The sequence below is a fragment of the Lepidochelys kempii genome, chromosome 3, assembly GCF_965140285.1.
Source record: "Lepidochelys kempii isolate rLepKem1 chromosome 3, rLepKem1.hap1, whole genome shotgun sequence".
Taxonomy (NCBI): Eukaryota; Metazoa; Chordata; order Testudines; family Cheloniidae; genus Lepidochelys; species Lepidochelys kempii.
The window spans coordinates 121044169-121063839 of NC_136382.1; the positions used below are offsets into that span (position 1 = coordinate 121044169).

Consider the following 19671-nt stretch of genomic DNA (forward strand, 5'->3'; position numbering starts at 1 on the left):
GCTGGGCTGTGGGGGAATGGGTGTGTGGGTGTTTGGGCTCTGGAGGGCCCCATGCAGCCACCTCCAGCACCCCCAAACTGGAACTGGGTTGTTGTAGGGTTTTCTTTAACTCTCTATTCCTGGGAGAATCTTTTTTTCCCCCCATTGTTTGTATTCTTGACATACTTGTTGACAGGTATTTTGAAATAAATTACCAAAATAATTGAAATTTGAGTGATTATATTGTGTTATTTTGACAAATACAATATGCAAAATTTTGCAGAATTTTAAAATATGGTTCAAAGAATTTTAAATTTTTTGGTGCAGAGTTTTTAATTTTTTTATGCAGAATTCACCCAGGAGTAACATGTTGATTCATCCAGCATGTAGAAAAGGGTGTAGTTTAGACCATCTGTACTGCCAGGGGAAGCTGTACTCTCAGTGGAATTCATCCCTTGGAGAAAATAGGGGCACTTCTGCCCCTGTCCTCTCTAGGGCTCCACAGCATGAATCAGCACATCCCCATGTGCCCTGGCCTTGCCCCTTCCCTGTCCAGTCCTCCCTATTTTATGAGCTGCATTGGCCAGTTCTGAGTTCCCAACCCTGCTGCACCTCCCTGGTTTACAAGACCAAGACTCTAACTCCTGACCTATGGAGCCAGGTCCCAGGTGCCGTCAGCACAGGGTGGAGGTTGGTTCTGGCCAATAAGCAACTGATGAACGAGCATAAGGGACTACAAGGGAGATTCCTACTGGTAGTGGCCCAAGGCTAGGTTCTGCCATGAGATAATACTTAGTCCTGCCATGAGTGCAGGGGACTGGACCTGATGACCTCTCAAGGTCCCTTCCAGTCTCATGATTCTATGTAGAATCTACTGCCAATGGGTTTCCTACTTTTTAAAAAGTACCTACAATTAAATATAATGTAGAACAGATAAAATCTCCCAAGTGTGTGGTTATGCTGGGCTGTGTAATAGGTTGTTGATGATACTTCAGGGATTTCTCAGTTCTTTTAAGTGTGTTGCCTGATCTTTAGATTATGTATTAATTATATTGATTACTTAAGAATCCCTGGTTATCACTTTGAGTGTTGACAGGTTCTTGTCCCAGGATCAGGCCCAGTATTTAAATTATTATGTAGTTGGGAACCCCGATGTGCACAGTTGCAACTCACACTATAGGAACTCTTTTATATTTACAAATATAGTTTATTAATACATTTAGCACAGTCACAAACACCCCAACTTAGTAAGATCAATAGATACTACAGAATGTACATCTGCACATCCATATACTCACACCATCTCCTGTAGAACAACCTGACATGTTAACCATTATCTTCCTCATCACCATCCCCTTCCCCCTCATCACCAGTGGCCATCATTCTGGCACCTCCCAAGGACTACATCTCCTTCTCCTACTGCCCCTAGCCTGCAATGCCATTTTTATAATATGTTACACTGACACCATTATGTTTGATGCATATTCAGTAGGGGATTTCCCCCCTTTTCTTTGTATTTCCTCACCTTACTAATGTAGGAGTTTCTTTTTCCTATAGATTAGTATATCAATGATCTCAACTTATTATTATATACATCAGTTCGTTACCATGGCCCTTTTGTGGTTAGGTATCACATTTATTATTTTGGTTCTTTCCAAGTTGTAGTGTACCTGTTAAGTTTAAAAGGGTATGAACTTAGGAAAGCCCCTATGCCAACCTGCTTCAATGCATCCTTTAGCTATCTATGTTAAAGGTCACAGCCATATATGGTACTTATGCTTTAGCTGATCATCATCTATCTAGGTGACAGGTCCCAAACATATGTATGCTAACTTTGCCCTAGCTCAACATACAGGATGTGGCCTGTAGGTCTCTTGCGATACAGCCAAAATATACTCTACTATCAATCTATAAACCTATTATAATAAAACAAATAATCAATCCCATTAGAAACTTATAAGAAAAGATATATAAGCAAGCAAGCAGACTAGGCTTAGATGTATCTCATGTACCTGTTATATATGTCACTTCGTTTCCAGGACACTTCTGTGGTTGAATCATGTACCTGTGGTCAGAACATTCCCTTAAACTCTATTTTCAGCTCCCCAAATACTTGGGGTTTTTTATTGGGCCGTTTATCTATGCAAAATTCATAGACCTCCAGCCTTATGCTAACTTGCTGAAGGTAATGTCTTACAAGATACAGGCCAATGGAAACAGAATGCAAAGCAGAATAGAATGCAAAGCAGTGAATATAATAAAGGCAAGCTAGCCCCCTGGGCTACAAGTGCCATTGGCCACTACAAAGTGCCTTTAGTGGTCGCTATGAACATTGGAATGTTCCCCTGTTGCAGTTTTCCATTTGCATAGCAGTCAGCCTGAAGGTTGATACCTCCGCAGGAGTGTGTGTGTGGCTGTACTTCATTGTAATCCTCCCACCTTAAAACCCAATATTTTCCTTTACATTTAAAACCAGGGTGAGATGGCACAGCAGGGAAAATCCTCTCTTTTATTAAGTTCCTTCATCCTGCCCTTTCTCTGGATGCTAAGCATTGAGGTGGTGTGAAGCAGCTGCACTTGCTATCTGTCATTCACCTAAAATCATCTTGCCCCAGTTTCTCCTTTTTAAACATTCTGAAGTCGAAAAAAGTCTTTCTTCTGGGCTAAATTAATATTTTCTTCTTAGCAGATCTAACCCAGATATCTGTACACAATGAAATCTTTCAGATGGAGACCTCGTGTTCCTGATTACTAATTCTCTGTTGCTGCTTGCCTTCTGCATGCTCAATTCTTGTTCAGTGTGTTTTGGGTAGAAGTTGAAGACATTTTTACGTGACCACTTCAAAGTATACCTAACCTTTCAGTAAATTGTGTTCATTCTTTACCTAAAGAACACCTCTAATCTAGACATTTGTAGGATCAGAACCTAGTCCATCAAGACCAGGATTGTGCCCAGCAGTGGCCCAGGAGCTGGTGCTTCAGAGAAAGGAATAACTCTCTACAATGCACTCACTATAGTCTCTTGTGCAGCGTTATTTCAAAAAAAAACCCATTTCTTTCTCACCCCGGTTGTTTATTTGTATTGTGCGAGCACCTACAGGGCCCAATCTGGAATCAAGACTCCATGGTGCTAAGTGCACAGTGCTTCGAAATGAGAGTAGATCAAAGCGCACTGGGGAACTTTTAGTACATGGCAGCAGATCCATACTGATGCTTAGTGCACAGCAGGCTAGTACAGGGTAGATTTACACCCCAAGCTTGCTGCCAACTAAATGTCAGTGTAAACAAGTTCTAAGAGGAGAGACGAGAGGTGGATACAGCAAACACGGCGAGAGCACAGGTAAGTGAGTTGATTATGAGAAGCACAGGAAGCAGTTGTCCCAGCACGCCTGCCTGGCAGTCGTGTAGACTAGAGTATTTTGGAGGCATTGGGACAGAGGTGACTTGTAAGGAGGATAGAGTGTAGTGGCTTTGCAGATGTTTCTGGGAAGCCCCTCCGTTGCATAAGGAGCAGGGTGGGAGAAAGCTCAAAGGGGTGTGTAGGAAAATTTAACAAATGAGGATCAGTTTACACCCTGAAGCACGACGTTATCCTTAGTACAGATCGCTATAAAAGCTGGTGGTTATAAAAGCATACACTCTATTTATTTTTTAATCCAGCTACATGAATTAATTTCACAGCTCGATGATACACTATCTGAAAACTGGTTCCTTTGATTTGTTCTAAATTTCCCCACATGAGCCTTTCATGTCCTTGTGTTGTGGAAGTGCAAAGGATGGCCCAATCTGGTTTTTGCTGTACCTTGGGGTTTACCTACTTCAATCCCGTCTCCTCTAACTCTTTATTCTTGTGTTTTATTGATATGAATTTAGACATTTAGCACCACAAACAAATGGATGAGTAAAGGGCAATAGGTGCAGTTTGTTTATGATAGTGCTTTAGATTTTATTTTCATCTGGAAATATATCCTTGGGAGGCAGCATGGGGTAGTGACTTCAGTTTGGAACTCAGAGGCAGGAAGTCCTGCGTGTTAATCACAGCTGTGCCACTGATTCACTGAGTGCCCTTAACTGAGTTGCTTAACTTCTCAGTGTCTCAGTTTTCCAAGATGAAAATGTGAGTTATACCACTTAACAGGTAACTCCAGGTGTTGTGAAGTTTGATTAAATCTTTGTAAAACTCTTACAAGGTAGTCTGGTAGCAGACAGGGTTCTGGACAGGGAATCCAAAGACCCGAGTCCTTTTCCTGTTTCAGCTATTGATGTAGTGAGTGATTCTGAAGGAGTGACTTACCACTTGGGGTCTCACCTTCCTCGTCTGTGAAATGGGGTGAAGAATGCTTTACCCACCTGTGTAAAGAGATTTGTGAACTATGGCTGAAGAATGCTATGTAAATGCTAAGTATTGTTACTGAAAATAAATGCTCAGTGTTACTCTATACTAGCCCCCTTTGTGAGCAGTAACATAATGCACAGTTATGTTTATTTTAGCTGGTTTTTGAAGGCCTTTGCTAATGCAGCGGGTGCTAGATTAAACTGGCACTACAGAACATAGTCTTGCTGCACAGGTGTCTGGGAGAAAATGCCTCTTGTGTTAAGTTGTGCAATCTTCCTTTCTCGCAGCGTCCCATAATCTCCATTTGCTGGGGCCACAGGGACTCACGCCTGCTCATGGCTTCCGGCCCTGCACTCTATGTTGTCAGAGTAGAGCACAGGGTCTCCAGCCTGCAGCTCCTCTGCCAGCAGACCATCGCTGGCTCTCTGCGGGATGACAAGGATATCAGCAAACTGACGCTGCCTCCTCGGCTCTGCTCATACCTCACCACTGCCTTTACACCAACAATCAAGGTAAAAGGAATCACAGCCTTTTCTTTTTCTTCTTTACCCAACTCTTCCCAAGAGATCATGGCAAACGTTTAATTGACTTCTGTGAGGCCAGGATTTCACCCAATGCTTCTCCGTTAGAAAAGAGGACGATAAAAGGAGGGAAACTACTAATGGATCAGAGTAGCAGCCGTATTAGTCTGTATTCGCAGAAAGAAAAGGAGTACTAGTGGCACCTGTCTCTAAGGTGCCAATAGTACTCCTTCTCTTTCTACTAATGGATGAAAAGCTTTTACACATATTAAAATCAGAAATTAAGACTAAGGATGCTTTGGCTATGAGGTCTCCTTCAGGGATGGCCTGTAAAGGAAAAGCCCGTGGTTAACTAGCTCTCTCTCAGAAAAACTCAGAAGAACCTTATTCTAGTGGCAGCCTTGATCCTCAGTATATTGTCTCTTGGTAGGTTTCAGAGTAGCAGCCGTGTTAGTCTGTATCCACAAAAAGACAAGGAGGACTTGTGGCACCTTAGAGACTAACACATTTATTTGAACGTAAGCTTTCGTGAGTTACAGCTCACTTCATCAGATGCTCAAATAAATGTGTTAGTCTCTAAGGTGCCACAAGTCCTCCTTTTCTTTTTGTCTCTTGGTAGACATGGGTATTTTGGGCTGCATGTGAGGAGGCCTCATTTCACAGAGTAGTGAGGTAAGTCTCCTCTCTATGCAACTCTATGCACACCTGGGTATTCTGCTCAGTTCTGCTCACCACAAGTGTAACTGAGAGCCCAATTAGAAGATGAGGGGACTGGGCAAATGGCCCTGTGATTAAAACTTGGTAAGCAATTCTTTTGATGATACACAAGAAGGGATACTATTTAGCTCGTTTGCTCTTATCTGTTTTGCCTCAGCGAGGCTAGCGGGAGTGAATGACAGTAAAAACTTGTCTTCGTCATTAATTTCAACAGATGTGATTCTGGATTTACACAGGGAATGGGTCTGCTATGTAAGGAGGTGCCATTTGGTAAATAGTCACTTTCCAGAGTAGAGTCAGACTGTGAAATTATTTAATTTCACCCATATTCACAATGATTTCTCCAAAGGGTATAAAAGATTCACACGAACTATAACAGAGTCTCACGCCACTGGTAGATGACAGCTACTTGAACAGCTCAAAGGGTCTGAGTGATTGCATCATTTACCATTCTAATGGCTGGTAACACCTATTCTTCAGTTCTTCTCCTTCCACGGATAGAACTGGAAGCTCCTCTTAAGCGCTAGTGTTCAGTGCTCCAATTTTCTAGCTTCAGCAGCTTGATTGATGCTTTAAAGTTGCTGCTTTGTTCTTGTGCCTTTCAGTTCCTACAGCTAAGTGCTCATTTTTGTACTTTCCTGTTTAAAAGAACTGTATTCTTTGATTAGTAGCTGGAAGTCAGGGCTTTGGCATGCTAAGCCTCTGTCATGTACTTCTTTTATTGATGTGTGTCCAGTCTGTTTAGAGAATATAGTTTGTTTTGGATCACTTTTCCCCCCTTTTTTAAAGAATGTACCAGATTGCATCAAATGCAGTGTACTAGTACTTAAAACAAAAATTAATACAAAAGGAATGGATTCCCCCAGACTCCCTACAAAGGCTTTATCTACCCCACTCTAAAAAAACTCTGTATTTTGTGAACTGCTGAAATTATATTGCTGAGATCACTTGCACCTGCCAGACCATATTTTAGGATTAGAAAATATGGCTTATAGTGACAGATTCAAGGTGCTCAATCCATTTAGCGTAACAAAGAAAAGGTTATGGGGTGACTTGATTACAGTCTATAAGTATCAACATGGAGAACAAATATTTAATAATTCTGTCTTTGATCTAGCAAAGAAAGGTATAAGACAATCAAGTTGCAGGAAGTAGACAAATTCAGACTGGAAATAAGGTGTAATTTTTTAATAGTAAGAGTAATTAACTATTGGAACAATTTACCAAGGTTTGTGGTAGATTCTCCATCACTGGCAATTTTTAAATCAAGTCGGGATGTTTTTCTAAAAGAGCTGCTCTAGGAATTATTTTGGGGAAGTTCTATGGACTGTCACACTAGTGGTCAGACTAGATCACAATGGTCCCTTCTGGCCTTGCAATCTATGAATCTTTCCTCTTTCCCCTAGGATGTCTCTTAGCCCCCAGTCCTGCAAACATGCATGTGAATAGTCCCAAAATGGACTAAAAACTTATTTTAGTCACTAAAGTAAGCATTAAGAGGCTACTCATGCACAGGGTTACTTACATGTATCAGTCTTTGCATGACTCTGGCCTTAGGTAGTATATTTTATGTGTTCAGGTGCATCTTATCTCTTTCTTGTTCCTGTTTCATTATAATGGGTCAGATTCATCTTCTGTTTATACCAATGATATAGAGTAACTACACTGTAGACAGTGGAGTTAGTCTAGCACTGTTTAAAATGAGAGCAAACCATGCCCATAATATAATGTAGTGTGAATTATGCTTTGTGAATCATGCTTTGGCTGGTTCTTGCTTATGAAAAAAAAATTTGTGTACTGCTAATTAGGTAATTTGTGTGCACAGAAATCCCAGAAATATCCCAGTGCAGGGTTCTATTATAACTGGTACCTTTGCAGAAGCTTACTATACTCTGAAACCTTACTATACCTGTAATTCTTTGCTCTCAGAAGATATGTAGTGTACAACAGACCTCTGCTAATCTGGTACCGGCCTTTCTCTCAGAGTTAAGGATGCTTATTTTTTGTCTTGCTCAGTTTTTTTTCTTTATATTCATTTTGAAGCAAATAGAGGAGTGTAGATTCTATGTTGTTTGTTTACTGTAATGTCTAAAAGGTGCATTGTGCAAGGCACTGTACAAGTACAGAGACAGTCCTTGCCCCAAAGAGTTTACAACCTAAATATACAAGCCAGACAAAGGAAGGATTATTAGTCTCATATTACAAATGGAAAACTGATCTGCAGAAAGACTGAGGCCAAAGTTTAACAGAGCTCCTAAGCAAATGGCCTAAATCACTTGCCTAAGGTCACATAAGTGTCTTGGAAGAGCTGGGAATTGAACTCAGATTTCCTGGATCCCAGTTCAATGTCGTCTTAATCACGAGACAATCCTTCCTCTTATACTGTAGCTAACTTTTCTATTCTGAGTACAATTATCGATCGAATCAGCAGGCACGTGCGTCCTGGTGGTGGGTGATTCAATAGCCCAGACATTAATCTATGCTAATTCTGAGCTATCACAGGCCATATTAACTGGGTTGGGTTAGTATTATATAACTACCTAACCCCAGAGAATAAGAATGACATGTGTTTCTCTTTCCCTCCATTCAATTTAGCCTCCTATCCCAGACCCCAACAATATGAGAGATTTTGTCAGCTACCCAACAACTGGCAATGAAAGGCTTCACTGCACGATGAAGCGGACAGAAGATGATCCAGAGGTTGGAGGTCCATGCTACACGCTGTATTTGGAATACCTAGGGGGACTGGTGCCTATCCTAAAAGGGCGCCGAATCAGCAAACTGCGGCCAGAATTTGTCATCATGGACCCTAAAACCGATGGAAAAGCAGGTATCATATTTTTATAAGTGGATTGTTCATATTTGTAAAAATGCTGATTGCAAAAGGGTTTAGGCTGAAAGTCAGAGATTTAAGTCCTCTTTGTCCACATAACTAGTATAGCATGAAGCAGTTGCACTGCTGTTTTTTGTCATGTGAAGATGTCTCCACTGTGGGCTAGAATCAAGCCACCAAACTCATTTCATGTTGGCTTTTGGTTTATAAAATGTGACCTCTTGCACACTGGTTGGTGAGGAGTGGATCATTAATTAACAATAAATATTTTTCAGTCTCTGTCTGTGAGTCACCTGATACAATTGAACACTATTCCCCTGAATTTAGGCTATCAGAAATTTTGAGTTTATACTTGGCAGCAAACACACCCTGCTAGACTTTTATCTTAGCTACTGTTTTTTTTCCCCCGATGACTGACAGTTGTAATTGGGATCAGGTTTCTAAAACAGTTCTTAAATTTTTTGGGGCCTGTCTTGGTAGATGAAATCTATGGAAACAGCTTGATTTCTACTGTGATTGACAGCTGCAACTGCTCAGACTCCAGTGATATCGAACTGAGTGATGACTGGGCTGCAAAGAAATCTCCCAAAATCACTCGAGCTAGCAAATCACCCAAACTCCCCAGGTAATGATTTCTTGGGCATTTTTTCTTCTTCTTTTCTGTGGGTATGGTTTTTTTTGTTTTGTTTTTTTAATCTTGTCATGACAACCTAAATTAAGGCAAAGGGGGATGTTCTAATGCCTTTCATAAGAAAGAATTTGCTTGTGGAAATTACAGCTTTTCAGGAGCTCTTTTTTTCTCTCTCTCTGAGAAAGAAGAACTCAGACCTTCTCTGTGGTTAGCTGTAATAATAATAATAGGCAAACTCCACTGCTTTAGTCTGCCTCTCACAAATAGCTAATCAGATCAGAAAAAATAGTCTAAGGCACACTCTGTGTTCAAGATAGCAAAGGAATAGTCTGTAGCTTCTCAAGTTCATTCTTTAGCCTGTTCTGTTCGCTCCCCAACACACACCCAGATGCACACTCAATATGTAGATGGAATCTGTAAGGGGAGTAGAAGGGGGATCTGTATCTGCTTAATAGAAAGTATTTTGGATCTGTGATGAAAGCGCTAAATGTAGAAAGCTCTGTTGACTGAATTGCCTTGTCCCAGTGACTGGAGGAAAAATTGTGAGTGTTTCATCATGTGTTTTCTAAGCAGCTGCCACTTGTTGATAATTCATTCAGCAATAATGTCCATACAGGCTTAGCAGAACGGACAGAAAAAAAGTAGAGAAAATTACATCAAGTTCAACGTTATTATTATTATTTGTATTGGAGTAGCACCTATGGGCCCATCGTGAATGAGAGCTCCAGTATGATAGGTGCTCTACAAACGTTGCCCCCACTAGCCAGAATGAAGGGGCGTTCTACCCAAAGAAAATATTTCTTTCCCAGCTCTGTGTTACGTGATATCTTAGTACACATACATGCACATAATATAATTCTGTATCGTTCTTTTTGTTTTGCATTTCACCATTAAACAGGGCCTGACTCTGTAAACCTGGGCCCTGGTCCTGAGTGCCATGTGCACAGGGAGAATCCGGGAGCCCTGTTGATATCAGTAAGGCTACCTGCGTACCCAGGGTCTACTTGCATGCATTGTGTTACATTTGTTTCATTATTTTCTCTACTGATGGCCCTTTTCGCCCCCTCAGACTCTCACTCTGGAACCTCATTTACAATGTTTACACACGTGAGGGAGGTGTAAGTAATTTTTTTATGCTCAGAGGAGTACTGACCAAGTTTGTGAAACCTTAGTTTGAACTAGTGGTACAGGTGTCCAGTAACTAAAGTATCCTCTTTATGTTCTCATGGACACTGTCTAAAGTCAGTGCAATCTAATAACATATTCTTACGCCTTTATGTGGAGTTTATAAGTTGCGTCATCTTAACCTCCCTTTTGCATCACTAATCAGACCTAAGGGAATCTGAGTCTAAGTTAGAGTAAGGGAATCTGATTTATATCTCTTTACGTATTACCTTTGAATTTGGCCCATAAAATTTAAGATTCTATCCATTAGACTAAGCAGACTTTAGGTAATCCTACCACTTTCTTCTGTAGCTTACATCACCTAAAGAGAATATGCCAGTTTTCTTCACTGTACTTAGTGTATCCAGAAATGTTAAGTATGTCCATCTGTGTGTGCCTGATAACTCTAATTATTGCTTTACGTGAAGAATTAATATAGATGCCCGCAAATCTCCAAAGTTGTCGCGAGCTGCTCAGGAGATATCAAGATCTCCAAGGTTACCAATAAGGAAACCTTCTATTGGTTCACCAAGCCTAACTCGACGAGAGTTCCCATTGGAAGATATCACTCAGGTATTGCATGACTGCATAATTACCAGACCTGTACCTAAATATATCTTCTCTTTCCAGAAACAACAGTTTATAATATATATCCAGTGGTGACCACTGAAAATCTGTCATTTAATGGAGTTACTACGCAGTGGTATCTGAGATGCTAGTTATGTCTCTGTATTTATAATAGGAGACTTCGGTAGAATCTCAGGTAGCATTATGTGGTAAGAGCTGGTAAATGATGAGGGTGCTCGCTCCATTGATTTCACTGGGACTGCGATTTCACTCTGACTTTTTAAAAGGCAACCATTTATCTTAGGAATCTTTATATAACAGACTTAAATTCCAGTTGCTATGTTCTTGGCTGTCGAATGCCCTATGTAGAATTATTTTCTAGTCCTTATTCAGTTCTTTGTGGCTAGGTGTTGGTATCATAATACCACTATAGTCACCAGCTTTGTTGTCAGTCTACAGAGACAAAGGAATTTAATGGGTCAGGGGACAGAACCATCCTGTCCCCCACAACTGGTTCTGCCAGGTGATGGTGGGAACACCATGTTGGGGAGGCTAGCACTTCTGCTGTTTGTACTGTGCACAGTCCATGGGTAAATGGAACACTTCATGCCCCAGGACTGCCTATCTCACCCATTTCACTAGCACTAAATTGATCTTTTTGTATTTCTTTATATACTTTCTGTATTTAAAATACGCAAATGGTAACCCTTGGCTTGTGAAATGTTCTGGATCACTTATATATCAGCAATAGAAAATAGGGCAGAAGTCCAGAAGCCATGACACTTACCCATCAATTAAAATGATAATATAATAATGTACTCACTGTGGTACAGTGCTTTGGGATCTCTGGAAAAATATGCTGTATAAATGCTTGTTAATAATTCCTTTCTATTGTATTTATTCTTCATTAAGTGGTTATTAAACATAAAATCCAATGAGAAAATTATATGCTATCTTGTGATTGTTTACTGCAAAGATATACAAATGATACACTATGCTATTGTGTGGGAGAAGCAACGATCTTACTGGCCAGCTGCAGTGCTCTCCAGTTATCCCTGCTGCCAGGTCTTCCACCAAGTTGTTTGTGTGGTTGCCATATATCTGATTCATGCGAGCTACTCTGATGGTGTCCAGATAGCAAAATGGGACAGTAGCAAAATACAGTCCTGAATGAAGGGATGTACTTAGTGGATGGTTAGAGACATTAGGCCACTGAATAAAAGAGAATGAGATGAAATTGTCTTGTATTTGAAATAGCTTTAGTGCTCCAAATATTTTTGTAAGGATCACAAGAGAGCAGACAGTAATATGTATAAGTGAGTTACATGGAGATATTTCATCATTAGAGTTTCTACAAAGCAGTGCTATATTATTTTTTGAAAACAAATATTTACTTTTGCTGATTTTGTAGGAGCCAAATAAACTTTAAACCTTTTTTCTTTTTCCTCCCTTTGCAGCACAACTACCTTGCTCAGGTCACATCTAATATCTGGGGAACCAAATTTAAAATTGTGGGTTTGGCTGCTTTCCTACCAACTAACCTTGGTGCAGGTAAAACTGACCCGTCTTGATTTTTCCAATGTTGAGCTCTTGCTAACAAATAACAAACGCTCCCTACGATTTTCTTTAAAATGATGAAGAGCCTGCTTCAGTAATGCTGTTAATCTCGGTCCCAGGGAAATTTCAGTGTAATTGCCATTTAAATCTCTAAATCCAACAACAACTCAGTCAAAAAAAGATCCATTAAGAATCAAACCAGAACCTACCATTTTGACAGTTCAGTTATTTGAACTAGGATTGAAAGAATAATCTTTCCAGTTAGAAAACTTCAGAAATCAGGGAGCTTCTAAGTTATTGTAAGGTAAGTGCTATAATTTAAAAAAAAAAATGTATTATTTTTTACAACGGTTCTAACAACTATTATACATAACAAAATAACTTTTAAAAGATCTTACCTTACAGCAACTTTTCCAGAGCTTTTAATGGGGGAAGTCAAGTATTTGCATGGTCACACAGCTCTCTTGCTTAGACAGACAGCAGCAAAATGGTCGCCCTCACTGAAAGCAGCCTTATACACTTAGGGCCCTTTCTCCTACCCTTATGTTGGGTAGGCCTTATCTCCAAGTGCAGTCCCTTTGATGTCAGTGGGAGCAGAATAAGGTCCCATTCAGCATGATTAAGGGTGGCAAAATTGGAGTGTTGGTGAAGATACTGAAGCAGTTATAGGAATTTCTAAAAACTCTTTTGAAAACCCCCTTTTTAATTGTATATTCTTATTTAGTAGAGATGGGACCAGGCAACAATGCTCTGAACTGGATCCAAATCAAAATTTCCCAATGGCTGTTTGGGTTTGGCCCCATCTTTGTTACTTATGAAAGATTTATACAGAGTAGCTTTTTAATGGGATGTCACTAATCTCTGGAGTTTTCATTGAATCTCTTGTTGAAAGCCTGAACAATGTGAATATTTAACCCTAAAGTGGATATTATTGCTGTTAGCTTTCAAATTTATTTGAAGAAGTATCTTTATTTAAAGCCCCGCCACCCTGAACTGGAGTCTTAAAGTAACTACAGTACTACTATTTAATGCAGGGCTTGACTCCCCTGCTGGCACAAGAGAGGTGCAAATTGCACCACCCTGTACCAGTGGAGAAAGTGTTCGCCTGAGGGGATTAACCTCCTTGGGAGGGCAAGAGTGTTAGGAGATTATGCCAGAGGAGGGCAGCTTTACATTGCAGACAGGGCTTCATCTCTTGTCATGGAAGAATTAATGAAATTACAAAATAATACCTATCTAATTCAACTAGGTCTCAGTCCTGCACCCACTGAGTGTTGCCATTAATGTCAAAGGATGCAGGATCAAATTCCTAGGTATTGATGCCATGCTCGTCACTGGGCTATGTTAAACAAGCTTCCTGAGTTCCTTTGCTTGGGATAGGAGCAGTGTTTGTCTGTCAGCGATGGTCCCTCCTACTGACTAAGGAGCGGTGTTTCGTAACTGTATGGGATGTTCCCTCCATTTTATTATTTATTATTATTATTATTTATATACAGCACCATGCCCCCCCAAAAGCTTATATAACAATATTTTTACAACCCCATATTTGCAAGGATTGACCCTCACATTTTTACATAGTGAGATTTAGGGGGAAACAGGACAAAAAATCCTTTAGGAGGTGATGATAACCCTTTTCCTTCTCCCCTTGATCCAATGAAAAATATTAACTGGCTCCAATGGCCTGTTGTACTGACATGTAGAAATTCAGTATTTGTGTAGCTCTAAACTCCTATAGAATGGGTAACTAAAGTGATGCTGCTTCTAGTTAAGGACAAGTAACTAAAAAAACAATCCCAGAAAACTTCCATGCAGTAAGGAACCACCTCTGAAGTCCTGCTACTGTAATGTATTTCATGATTGTTTAGTTAAACACAAGTACATATATTTGTTTGTTAACCAAACTACATAAAATCAATTCCAGCCCTACTCTCTGCTTTGAATTGATTTTTCTTGGTTCTCTGTTCTGTTGAACTCTGAATCTTCTCTTAGCCTCTCTACCTAATAAGTATTTTTCCTCTTTTTTTCCCCCCCTTCCAAGTGATTTATAAAACCAGTTTGCTGCATCTCCAGCCCAGGCAGATGACTATTTATCTCCCTGAAGTGCGTAAGATTTCCATGGACTATATTAACCTGCCTGTTTTCAACCCCAATGTTTTCAGTGAAGATGAAGATGATTTACCAGGTGAGGTTGAATTCAATGTCTGCACAATTCCATGGGTCTGGCTAGTTTTGAGGACAGATTCTTTCACTCCCTGGCCCCACCCCTGTAAATAAACAAACAGAGCAAATCCCTATTCTGTGAGTTCCCTTTACGGAAAGGTCCTATAGAATTTAATAGGATTGAAACTAAACAGGTTTCTATAGACATTTCATTTAAAAGCCTATAGAATTTATTAGAGAATTACATCCCTATGAAGGAATTCCATTGCTTAGTTTAAAGTTCAGCAGAAAGTTAAACATCCTCTATTAAATTCTACAGGAATTCTCCATAGAGTGAAACCCTTTATATACATCTGTGGGGAACTAATATTGTAGAAGCCTGTCAGACCCATTCTTGGGATATGAGAGCAGCAGCACACAGCACTGCTGTGCCAGACACTTGGATTTGAGAGGAGCTGAGATTCCCAGAGCAGCGAGGACTCTGCTCAACTGGGAAATGTGATATGCTCATTCAGTTTTTTATTTATAATTATGCTTAAAAGGATGGCAGGAATATTTGAGTAGCCTCTTTTTAATGTTATAATCTGGGATGATATGTACATGATTATCCGGCCCAGACATGAGAGACATAATGGGAGACCCCAGCAATGCAGGCAGAATTGCGGATGCAGACGTGGCAAATGAAAGCAGGTGGAGGCACCAGGATCTCCTTCTGTAAAATTAAGCCATGCAAATAAAGAGGCTGGCGCAGCAGCAAATCATTTAAATTACTTTGCTTGCATCATTCCTATAGTGTAGAGGGCAATGGGGAAATTCCTGTTCCATGGTCACGTTTCATGGGAATCCAAAGTGTGGCCTCATGGAGACTCAAGTCTCTTTAAGGAGGAAGGTGTGGAAGAAAGTTGAAAAATTACAAACCAATAAGGGATTGGTCCAAAGACCAATGGGAAAGGCTCCTGTTGCCTTTCCTGGGATTTTGGATTGGGCCCTAAAGCCCTGATCTCTTAAAGCACTTGACAGTGTGTCTAACTTCAAGCATCAAAGTAGCCTCATGGACTTCAATGGGACTAATCAGATGCTTGAAGTGCTTTGCTGAATCACCAGGCTTTTGATGGTATTCAGCCAAGAACACTGAAGGAACTAAGGCACAATGCTGTGGAGATATGGAGGAGGGGATTTAGTATGTATTTGAAAACAATTGCTGTTCTCAGTATTAAATATTTCCTAACATGGAGCCCGATCCAGCTGCCATGAACATCAATGGAAAGACCCACATGGACTTCACTGAGAGTTGGAGTGGATCTGTAATATGCCTATTCCGTTTATTTGAAAAGAGCTAAAAGACGTGCTGTGTGAACCTCACCTCCTTTTTAAGGAGACTGGGGGAGAGTTAAGGAAAGTGCAGTGCAATATTTGGACAAGTATAACCAGGGGTGAAAGTAACTGAGGCCACTTACCGGTACGGGGCGGGGCGGCTCTAGCCCCTGGAAGGGGCGGGGCCACGGTTGGAAGGGGCGGGGCTGGGGGGGGTCAGCATCCCCCAGCCAGCCCTTCCAGTCCGTCTGGCCCGCGCCGTTCAGGGCTCTTGTGTTGATTTAAAGGACCCAGGGCTCCGGATGCGGTTGCTGCCATAGCAGCAGCAGCAGCATTTGGAGCCCCAGGCCCTTTTAAATCGCCGGCCCCAGGGCAGCTGCTCCCTTTAGAATCATAGAATCATAGAATATCAGGGTTGGAAGGGACCCCAGAAGGTCATCTAGTCCAACTCCCTGCTCAAAGCAGGACCAATTCCCAGTTAAATCATCCCAGCCAGGGCTTTGTCAAGCCTGACCTTAAAAACCTCTAAGGAAGGAGATTCTACCACCTCCCTAGGTAACGCATTCCAGTGTTTCACCACCCTCTTAGTGAAAAAGTTTTTCCTAATATCCAATCTAAACCTCCCCCACTGCAACTTGAGACCATTACTCCTCGTTCTGTCATCTGCTACCATTGAGAACAGTCTAGAGCCATCCTCTTTGGAACCCCCTTTCAGGTAGTTGAAAGCAGCTATCAAATCCCCCCTCATTCTTCTCTTCTGCAGGCTAAACAATCCCAGCTCCCTCAGCCTCTCCTCATAACTCATGTGTTCCAGTCCCCTAATCATTTTTGTTGCCCTTCGCTGGACTCTCTCCAATTTATCCACATCCTTCTTGAAGTGTGGGGCCCAAAACTGGACACAGTACTCCAGATGAGGCCTCACCAATGTCAAATAGAGGGGAACGATCACGTCCCTCGATCTGCTCGCTATGCCCCTACTTATACATCCCAAAATGCCATTGGCCTTCTTGGCAACAAGGGCACACTGCTGACTCATATCCAGCTTCTCGTCCACTGTCACCCCTAGGTCCTTTTCCGCAGAACTGCTGCCTAGCCATTCGGTCCCTAGTCTGTAGCGGTGCATTGGGTTCTTCCGTCCTAAGTGCAGGACCCTGCACTTATCCTTATTGAACCTCATCAGATTCCTTTTGGCCCAATCTTCCAATTGGTCTAGGTCCCTCTGTATCCTATCCCTCCCCTCCAGCGTATCTACCACTCCTCCCAGTTTAGTATCATCCGCAAATTTGCTGAGAGTGCAATCCACACCATCCTCCAGATCATTTATGAAGATATTGAATAAAACCGGCCCCAGGACCGACCCTTGGGGCACTCCACTTGATACCGGCTGCCAACTAGACATGGAGCCATTGATCACCGGGGGGCCAAAAGGGGCAGGAACGTTAAAGCACTGCAGGGTCCTTTGCCGCGGCCGCGCTTTAACGTTGCTGTCCCTTCTCTCTCCCCCTCCCCCGCAGCAACACTGCCGCGGCAACACTTTAATGTGGGCTGGGTATGGGCCGGTGTGGGTTCTTACCGGTACGCAGTACCGGCCCGTACTGGCTCACTTTCACCCCTGAGTATAACCTCATCTGATCAAACTACTATGAGATCTGATAGAACTCTTTAAAAGCGAATAAAAATACATACTGTCCTGTTCTCCTCAGCAATCTTCCTCTTCTCTTTTCTGTCAAATTTCTCCTGAAAATTCACTTCTGATCTAGCAAATAGAGTTTATGTAGATTTTCAAAAAGCTTTCCACAAGGTCTCTTATAAGAGACTATTAAGGAAAATAAATAGCCATGAGGTAATGAAGAATATCTTGTAGCTTAAAAATAGTGCTTAAGTACTAGGAACTAAAGCTATAGTAAACAGCTGCTCTTGGGCTGAAGAGCAGTCAGTAGTGAGGTGCCCCAGGGGCAAGTTTAATATAACCACTAATGATTTTGAAAGGAAAATGAACAATGAATTGATTTAATTTGCACATTATGCAAAAAATCAATTAGGAAAAAGCCATCGAGGAATGTGAGAAACTCCTGCTAGATTTAAACACTTGGGATATCTGACAGCATGATGGCAAATGGAAATTTTACTTGGATGAGTGTAAAGCTTAGATAATAATCAAATCTCATGCTTCAGGGCATAAATTGATAACCTGTGGCCATCAGAAAAAATGTATGACAAGCCAAACGTATATTTTGTACAGCTGGCCAGGTACTTTATGGTTTTGTTTGTTTATTTTAGCTTTTTCCCTTCCTGTAAAACAACCTGACAGAATTGCCCTGAAAATTTACCAGCCCAGCCACAAAAATCTACTCACCTACCCTTTGTCATGATGATTGATGTTGATGAAAAAGCTAATGCTATCAGAAAAAAAGTTATCCTTGGTGAGTGGGTGAGTAGAATTTTGCAGATATACAAAAGAATCAGGTATTGGCCATGACTAGAGTATTCCAGACTAGATGGATCTGGGTTTGATTTGGTCCCATGTTTCTATGGGTATCATACATTCTAATAATCATGGAGACAAACGTAATAGATTTATGTACAAATGCCAGTTCTAATTCACCAGTCATCCTTCATGTTTTTTATTTAAGAAGAATCATCAGGGAACTTTGCAAGATTCTTGGGGTAATTGCTGGTGCAATAATTATCCCTTGCTTATCATACTGTCCATTTAGGTCAGATATTGCCAGAAATCAAACCTGTGCTTCAACTTTGGTACAGAAATTAATTGCACTGTATAAAGGTGAAGTCTAACAAAGGGGAGAGTTTAATAAGGCTTCTGTGTTAATCCACATCACAGTGTGACTTGACTCCCTTACTCACTGCAGTGGTGATGAAACTAGTCTCTTAGCCTTTTCTTTCCCTCTCTGCCTTCATTTCCTTTTAACTCTGCCACTTCTTCTCATTTTGACTCCTTTTCTTTCCCTTCTCACTGTCCCACTAATCTCCATCCTTTGCACTCCACTCTCATTCACTAATTCTGTCCGTGATCCAAAGGTACCAACATTTTAGAAAAAAACTTTTCCAAGATAATCCTATGAGGATGCAAGGACTTTAGGGGCTATAGGGGCAAGAATGTGTTTGGGTAGGAAGGTGTCAAGTTGAGGCTTGGTTGGGGGTACAGGAGGGGTTGAGACAAAGACAGGAGGATATCTGGTGGTTTGGGATGGTCTGAGGGAAGCAGGAGGGCAGTTGATAGCTCATGGGAAGTTGCCAGAAATGAAAAGGAGGTACCCGATTTGGCTTCTGCCCTTTCCACTCCACTGAAACAATCCTGGCCAAGGTCAGTGATGCTCATTTGTCGTTGCGATTTGTCAGCTTCCCTCAGCACTGTAGAGCACTCTTTCTTCTCCCATCTATTTTTGTTCTTTTCTTGCCTTCTGTGAATTGGTGCTCTTTTGGTTCAATGGCTCCTCATTGCCTTCAGTCTCTTGGTATCTCTTATACTCTGGACTCTCATTCACTCCCTTACTTTCAAATCTACTCTCTACCCCAAACCTCTCCCCATCTACCGAGTTTTGCATCACAAGCTACCACTCAAGCACTTCCTCTAGGAGTAGCACCACTAGTTCCAAGCTCAGTCCTGAATTTTTTGGGCCACACCCTACATTGGTGTAAATTGAAATCAATTGAGTGACAGCAGTTTACATCAGCTAAGAATATGGCCCTTTATTTTTCCTCCTGACCTCTTTGCACCTTCTCCTTTCTCAGTCTCCATTGACAACTTTATGATCTCTTCTGTCTCCTGTCCTCAAAATCTCAGTGTCTTCTTTGACTCTTTTTTCTCTTTCTCCTCACACTATATTCAGTCTTTTGCTAATGATCTGATCCTGCTCCCATTGAAGTCAAT

At 41.3% G+C, this 19671-nt stretch overlaps 1 protein-coding gene and 1 long non-coding RNA gene across 6 annotated transcripts in view; one reads left to right on the top strand and one right to left on the bottom strand.

Annotated features, from left to right (window-relative positions):
* The window catches only part of TULP4 (TUB like protein 4), a 279854-nt gene that overhangs the window by 247592 nt on the left and 12591 nt on the right, over positions 1-19671 (top strand). For 4 of the 5 annotated variants that reach the window (XM_078852213.1, XM_073337795.2, XM_078852212.1 and 1 more), the window contains 6 exons: positions 4603-4827; positions 8149-8383; positions 8867-9011; positions 10610-10754; positions 12206-12299; positions 14344-14487. In XM_078852213.1, coding sequence (XP_078708339.1) covers positions 4603-4827; positions 8149-8383; positions 8867-9011; positions 10610-10754; positions 12206-12299; positions 14344-14487 — 988 coding nt within the window. Of the gene's footprint in view, positions 1-4602; positions 4828-8148; positions 8384-8866; positions 9012-10609; positions 10755-12205; positions 12300-14343; positions 14488-18059; positions 18211-19671 lie in introns of all 5 variants that reach the window. The other variant, XR_013635570.1, reaches the window with a different exon arrangement.
* LOC140909152 (uncharacterized) overlaps positions 1-19671 on the bottom strand; it is an 82672-nt gene that overhangs the window by 15346 nt on the left and 47655 nt on the right. The gene's annotated exons all lie outside the window — the stretch shown is intronic.